Source organism: Apteryx rowi, unplaced genomic scaffold (assembly GCF_003343035.1).
Source record: "Apteryx rowi isolate R43461 unplaced genomic scaffold, aptRow1 scaffold_944, whole genome shotgun sequence".
NCBI lineage: Eukaryota > Metazoa > Chordata > Aves > Apterygiformes > Apterygidae > Apteryx > Apteryx rowi.
This window is the reverse complement of record NW_020451254.1, coordinates 35,768-43,270: the sequence shown is the minus strand read 5'-3', so window position 1 is coordinate 43,270 and position 7,503 is coordinate 35,768. Positions and strand designations below refer to the sequence as shown.

General features: G+C 48.9%; 2 protein-coding genes across 3 annotated transcripts in view; both read right to left on the bottom strand.

Moving 5' to 3' along the window:
• PHKG1 (phosphorylase kinase catalytic subunit gamma 1) overlaps positions 1-927 on the bottom strand; it is a 7,370-nt gene extending 6,443 nt beyond the window's left edge. Inside the window, exon 1 of one of the 2 annotated variants that reach the window (XM_026092182.1) lies at positions 582-927. The gene's annotated coding sequence lies outside the window, so the exon portion shown is untranslated. Of the gene's footprint in view, positions 1-61; positions 421-581 lie in introns of those variants that run through there. The other variant, XM_026092181.1, reaches the window with a different exon arrangement.
• Positions 928-1,649: 722 nt separating this feature from the next.
• CHCHD2 (coiled-coil-helix-coiled-coil-helix domain containing 2) lies at positions 1,650-4,241 on the bottom strand. The gene is made up of 4 exons (XM_026092176.1): positions 4,071-4,241; positions 3,282-3,528; positions 2,522-2,687; positions 1,650-1,970 (listed from the first exon to the last, which is right to left on the bottom strand). Exons 1-4 carry the CDS (start codon positions 4,118-4,120, stop codon positions 1,960-1,962), a joined length of 474 nt encoding a protein of 157 aa, XP_025947961.1. The 5' UTR covers positions 4,121-4,241; the 3' UTR covers positions 1,650-1,959.
• Between the last annotated feature and the right edge of the window lie 3,262 nt (positions 4,242-7,503).

Here is a 7,503-nt window from a genome sequence, read left to right as displayed (position 1 = left end):
GGTCGCCGCGAGCCTCCTGCGCCCGGACACTCGCCGCCGGGCGCCGCCGCTGGCCACCGACCTTAGGGCGCTGCGGAGGGTCTCGGCCGCGCACCGCGAGCCCCCGTTTTCCTGCGGAATTGATGGGAATCGCGGCGGCGGCCGAGGGAGGGCGGCTGCGCCGGCAGCTCCCCGCCGCGGCCAAAAATAACCGCGCCGCGGCCTCGCGTTAATTTGGTGCCTGCTCGGGCGCGGCGGGGGCTGCCCCGGCCCCGGGCGCCGTCCGGAGCGGCGGTGACTGCCTGCAGGTTGCTGCCGTTTCGGGGCTGGCCTGTTTAACCCCTTCTGTGTGAGCTGCTACGGAAACCAGCCCAGCGGGACGAGGCAGCTGCGCTGCTCCTCGGGCTCTGCCCTGCGCCCCGGCTCTCCCCCCCCCGCGCAGCCGGTGCTGCTGCGGGACGTGTCCCTGCCTTCCGCCCCCCCCCCAGCAGCCGGGGCCTTCGCGGTTTCCCGCCTTCCTCGTTTCGTTTTCTCTGCTGCAGTTGGTGCTTTTCAGATGAGATGCGAGTGTTGTGATCAAAACCATAACTTGTGTGTGTTACCTGGTACTTTGCTTTTACCCCGCCACGTTTGAGGTAAACCCTCCAGATTCTGAGTACGGATTTTGTCTTCTCACCTCCAGGAACTGCAGATCAGAGATCTGGCGCTCCCAGGAACAGGCAGAACACGTGACAGCACAAAATAGTTCGGGAAAGACAGGTGTTACCATGGAGCATTTTAAAAATGCTTTTAGTAGCAGGGGAAAAAGGGAGGAAAACAAAGGGGAGAGTAGGAAAGCAATTGAGAAGGAAGCTACCGTTCTTCCCTCCTTTTCCGTGTCATTTTTTCAGTGCACACTTGTTTCCCCTCCCCTCAGTGAGAATCCCCTTTTTCCTGGTATTTGCAACCTTCCACTCGAGCCTGCAGCAGGCCGTGACAAGGTAGAGCGCGGTACAGTATTTTGCTACTCCGGCTATTTTAGCAGGATGTGAACTGGCTGCTCCCTCTGATGGAAGGAGGAGGTTTTGCACCTCAAGACACATCAACAACAGCTTGAGCCCGGAGCTGGCGTTTTCTTTCACGTGGCAGCGAGAGCTGCGTCACTCGTCTGAACAAGGTGCCAGAAGGAGGTCAGATCACCTTGAGCCAGTCTAGCCACGTTCTCATAAGCTTCAGCCCAAGCCTCCCACCGGAGGGAGCTTGCAGCTTCTGCTTATTAAGCACTGTAAGTCTGTGATGCAGTAAATCTTAATGATTACATTACAGATGACATAATCTTGACCAAGCAAGCTTGCTTTGTTAGAGAGAAGCTATTTCTCAGAACCTCTTGAACCTGAAGTAGAGCTTGTATTTAAAGATGTTAAAGTAACTGAGAGCTACTGCTGTATGCGGCGCATCATGGTAAACCATGACAATCTTTCTTGTCACCACACCTGCTGGGCAAGCAGAGCTAACCATTGCGCTGAAGGGCAGTGACCAAACTTCTGGAGCTCCAGCCCTTCAGTCACTTTAGGCACCTCTCCCATCACTGCAGCCCCCAAGCAGATCAGAGCCTCCTAAGATCTGTTCTCCCCTGCTCACCCTTAGGATTCGATTCCTAACCATCAGTCCAAAGCCCATTAAGCAAGGCATTCCAAGAGAGAGAAGTTTATTTAGACATCGTTTCACACTTAACATTCAACACAATGATCAGTAAATCAGTTAACCCCAATAAGCTCATTCTGCTTTATTGTTCATTTTTCCATTTCATGCCGATTTAATCTGCTGTTGTGAGTTGTATCACATTGGTAGAAGCTATGGCAGAAATCAAGCCATGAGGTGGACAACAGTGTGAATATATGAACTAACAAGGTATCAGACAGCTTTAGACTATTACTGAAGCTTTTTTCATTCTTAGGTCAGTTCTTGCAAGATGGTTCTCATCTTCCATGTTCTGAAGGCTTAAGCTAAACCTGTAAGATAAGAAGTTATCACAATTAATCATACTTAATTTTGAAATCTATAAACCACAGGTAGCCTTCCTTGCTATAAAGCAGCTGAAAACCAGGATGTTCCCTTCCTCTCCTCATCTATTTGCTGGGACGCTTTTAACTGAAGACTTTGGTAGTGTCCACCACATGCATCCCACACGTTGAGAATCTCCCGTTCTCCCCTCAAGTCAGAGTAGGCCTGGCAGTTGTGCCAGACAGGCACTTGCTACAGGACAGCAGACCCGGGCCAGCAAGGCTATGGATACAGGTTTCTCTTCTCTAAGCATGCTGCCTCCACTCTCCCAAGCAATCAGCATCAGTCTATGTACCAGCACAAAAAGCTTCAGGAATTCATTCTCTCTCCACCCCACCGTCTCCAGCTACATGTACTAGACCAAAACAAGCATGCAGAAATGCGAGTATCTGGTCTGCATCCATCCATATTCTTGACAGATTTAAATACCAGACACATGCCCAAGATAATTTCACCATTCAGCTCATTTAGCAGTTGTCTGGAACTGCTGTCTACTCACCATTAGCAAACCTGCACTGCTTCAGGACTTCACTGAATCCCTCACACAGCTTGAGGTCAGTCTGGTTCTGCGCACACTCCAGGAATTGCTTCATTTCATACTGGCATGGGGCAAACTGCTGCTGCTGCTGCTGCTGCGGGTAGGCAGGCTGAGCTGCTTGCGGTTCCTGAAATAGCAGACACTTCCATAAGCACTTTGAAAAGCTCTAGGCCATGAAGCTGCACAACCCCAGTATGGCTTGCTGTTTCTTCCATGCATTTTAGTCAGCGTTGTATTACTTTCTGAATAGAAAGCAAATAGCTTTAGATACAAAATAGTTTCCAGCAGTGACATGAGACATGGATCCATGTTTCCTATATTACAAAAATTTAAGCAACTTTGCATAGTATCTGGACAAGATATAACAGTATTATATTAATGTTTGAGCAGCACAAAATGTCATCTCAGACATTGATCTTGACTTACCATCATCAGACCTAGAATACAGAAATCCTTGTCTGAATCAGAGGGGTATTAGAGTGAAAAAAACAAGACTAATACCCCCATTACCACACTCACATATCCCTGGTGTCCCTTTGAACTACTTCTGAGGGAATGGTGATTGGGGTAATTAACTTGGAGACCAAGTTTCTAAAATTACCTAGTTTTCTCAGCTGCAACTTGTGTTGTCATTACATCTACAGCAATTATCTTAGCCTATATATAACTGGTCTCTCAAGTTAACTGTGCCTTGTTAGGCCCCAGTTGTACTCTCTCTTACCTGATAAGTAATATCGGGCCTTGCAGCTTCAGAGCCACTTCCTCCACCAAATCCTCCTGTAAGCGCATGGCCTATGGTATGGCCTACAGCAGAGCCTACAGCAACTCCTGCAGCAGTTGTAGCCATCTGTGCCATCAGACCAGGCTGCTTCGGCGCAGGAGAAGCCACAGCAGAAGGTGGTGCCGCTGCTGGGACAGGGGCCCGAGCAGCAGGCGCTGGCGGTGCAGCTCTCATTTGTGGTGCCCGACTGCAAGGACATAAGGAGAAACTCAGATCATCACTCCACACTCAAACTTGCAGAGACCTGCTGGTTGCAGGCAACAAACGTTTGCAATTCCTGCTTTGGGACACTCCGCGCATCCATGACAAAAACTCATTCTTCTGGTGAATGATCTATGCACAGGAGCTTCGAACTTGGGTATATATTTGGGGGGGCTTTGTTTTAAAGATCCATTCCCTCCCCGAGCTTGCCTTATTCTGAGGCATCAGACTAATTAAGGAGGAATTAGCTATATACAACGCTCAGAGCTTGGACGACGGGGCCCTGCTGCCCAGCGAGTCCTGCAGGGATCCGCCGCCATCCCTGCAAGGCGCCGGCCCCGCTCCCCTAACTCAGACCAAAGCGGCCAGGCCGAGGCGAGGCGCCCCCGCTCCGGCGCCCGTTACCACCACCACCACCCCCCCCCGCGGTGCGTCATCCCCGGCATGGCGGAGAGGCCTTTTCCGCCCGCGGACTACCGGGCCCTGAAGGGAGGGAGGGGAGAGAGGCCCGCCCGCCGCCGCCCTCACCTGGCGGGGGGCGCCACGCGGGACGTGCGGCTCCTGCTGCCCCTCGGCATCGCGGCGAGTGTGAGGAGAGCCCGGGTCTCGCGCCGCCAACGGCCGCAACCGTCACCAAGCGCCGCCGTTGAAGGTCACCCGACACCAGCCTGCGCGCGCGCCTGCGTCACCGCCGCGACGTCACGTGGAGGGGGCGGTGCCTAATCCCGCCCCGCCCGTTGCGCGCGACCCGCGCTGAGGCGGCGCCCCGGGGGGGGGGGGGAGGGGCGGCCTGAGGCGCCGCGACCCCGCGGGCGGCTGGTACCGACGCCAGAGTCCTCGCTGCCTCCTTCCCGCGGCAGAAGGGGAGCTAGGCCGGTCCTGCGGATGCACGGGCAGGCCGAGTCCTTGAGACGTCCTGTGCCAGGAAAGCGACACCTGTTGCATGAAGGTCYGCCCGGCCAGGGCCTTAGCTGCCCGTTTGCTGCAGTCTGCCACAGGAATAAAACCGGGAGCGTTCACAAAGAAATGCAGTTGGGAAATCACAAAAACGGGAAAGCTTCAGCTCCCTCCCACTCCATAAGTAGCTTCATTCCATGATGTGTCACATACCGCCATTTCAAACTGGCGTAAAGCTAATTCAAATTCTCTTAAAATCCTGTTTCAGCCAAATCTTGTTCCCTATTTTGAGGGATCTCCTTTTTTTTCGTTTTTGTTTTTTTTTCTAGTGTGTCACATATTGCAGAACGAGCAACTGAAATTACCATTTTTATAAGCAGCAGCTCTAATATGGGATATGTCTCGGCACCGCCAGGGTTGTCAGTCACTGCAGCAAGGCCTGGTCCTGTCACAGCTGCCCAAGCAGATGGAGCAGATCTGCACGTGTGAATCGCTTGTCTGGGCGCTTTGAAGATGGCTGCTTTTCTTACCGAAAAAAAAAAGAAAAAAGCTAGGAAGTTTGGACACTGATAGTGAAAGGCAGATGGACAGCCTGAACAGAGAGAGATTGTGTAACCTAGGGAGGGGAACACAATGAAAATAACAAATGGAATGGAATAAATAAAAGTCAGGCCTTCCACCTCTTAGTCATAATACAAGATCCAGAGTCGTTATAATAAAATGGAATGTGCTGCATTTACTTTGTTAAAAGGAGGGAGGTTTTTAGACGAAACACAAATGACTTTTGGAATCTGTTGAGTTATTAACCTTAGCGGAGCTTTAAAAAAGAATGAATCATTTAATGAGAAAGTCAACAGTTATATCACAGGAATATAATTAAAATATAGTCCCTAGAGCTTACTACTTAAGTATAGATATACCAGAGATAAGACTTTGCACTGAAATCTGATCTCTACTTATTCAGTTAATATAGTGAAAATAATGAAAGGAGTCCAGCTGACTAACATATGTAGGATTAGACCTAGTGAACTAATATACCCTCAAATTAGGATCAGCAGAAAGTGAAATTTCAAACAACTCAGTTTCCCATTATAAGCAAGCACCTCTCTTTTTATCCTTAACGTACATATATAAGTTCATACACAAAATGTGATTGCTGCACTGCAAGCTCATCACTCCATTATCAAGCCATTATTCAGACATAAAAAAAAATCTTGTTCACAATTTCTTCCATTGTGTAAGGTAGGCAGGTACATAAGACCAGTCTTTGCAACATCTTGCAGGCAAGGGGATGTAACTGTCTGATCAGAATGACTTCATCTTATACAGAAAGTGTTGATATTATCAGTGTACACAGCAACAGTAATCCAAAGCACAGCTTGAATCAGAAAAGCAGTTTATGTCAAAAATTATGAGATAAATAAAATAATACATCACAATTCGGAACATGGGCATCTGTGTAAGTTCAGACTGTTAGTATTACTGCAGAAGCTGATCTCTACATCTTCTTTCTGTTTCCCTTATTCTTGGCCTCCCTCCATTTTGGCACACAGTTCCTCCTAAGCGGCTTTGGTTTTTGGTCTTGTCAAACGTCTGTGAAGCATTATGAGTTTTACGCTCCAGACAGGCAGTAATTTACTTCAGATTTGGCACTTTCCCTCCTGAAGTTGGCCCATGATGCTGGAGAACAGCTCACCTGCTGCAAGGCAGCCCTGACATGGGAGGCAGCAGGCTGCACCTGGGGCAAGCGTCACAGCTCAGTCCCGCACCTCCATCCAGTGCTGCCAGTGGGAGCGATGCTTCCAGCTCTGAACAGCTCCAGAGGAAACTGTGTTGCTGTCTGGACTCTAACACAGTTGGCTCCCTATTTGCTATACAAAAAAAAGCAAAAAAAAAAAATCTTTGAATAGACTGTCTTGTTTCAGGGCTGAGCTACAAATATGTGAGATAGGGCTCACTCTTTTCCCTTAGCTTTAGTCTCTCTGTTGCTATTTTTTTCTGTTGCCCCTCCTATCTCAGTCCTCCCCACCCCTTTCCCATTCTCTCTCCCTTTGACCCCATTAATAGGAGGCACAGGCTAGAGAGCAGGAGGTATTTTAGTTCATATGCTAGCTAGAGTTCAAGCAGCTTTTTTTTTTATTATGAGTTTTTATTTAATTCTTTAACTTTTTTATTTAATAATTATCCATTTCCCTTTTTGTGTGTGTTGAGGGAAGAGTTCCTTCTTTTTGTCGAAGTCGTCCTGCAATACGTTTCTTTATGAATTAGTTTTGTTTTAGAGAACAATGAAAGCATGAATTCAGTGTGAATTCACGATTCAGTGTGAATGCTGCCATTGTGTTTTGTCGTCCTGTGTTCCTTGGGAAAACTTAAGGAGGTTCATATTGTACTGACTCACTCTTCCATCTGCTGATGAGGAGCAACGTGTGCATACTCTGGAAAAGGGGAAGGGAAGAAGTAGTAGCCTGGGGCCATTCTCTAAATAAAGCAAGCAGTGGTTATGGTAGATGTTTATGATAAGCAAAGCCTGCTTTGTCCTCAGCTACTCGATGACTTTGGTGTTTGCAGACCAGAGGTACTAGATGATTTCTTAAGCTATAACCAGACAGGTATTGATGTTACTTCTGAGAGAAACCAGAAACATAAGGAAGAAACGTGATACAGCACTGATTGCCTTTGGTTTTATCTGTCTAATGCTAACTAGAGCTATTGACTAACAGGTCTGCTGGCTATATTTAGAGGTGTGATACGAATGTGATCCTAGATCTGTGAAACTGATGATGAAAACCTGCTGCTCAAGTGCAAAACATATTCTTGAAGATAAAAACCTCACAGAGCCTGGGGGAAATCCAGTGCCAGCTCCTCTGGAACCACCAGGCCTGTGCTAGAACAAACAAAAATTTTAAATACACTTTTTCTGCCGGTTTTCCAAAGCGTGTGCACGCACAGCCCGAACTCTCACGGTGAACTCTGAGTCATGGCAGGCCCTCAAAAGGCGAGGAATGAGGGAAAAGGCAGAACCTCCGTCAGGCGCGGAGCCGTTGGGCGCCGCGCGGCCCCGCCC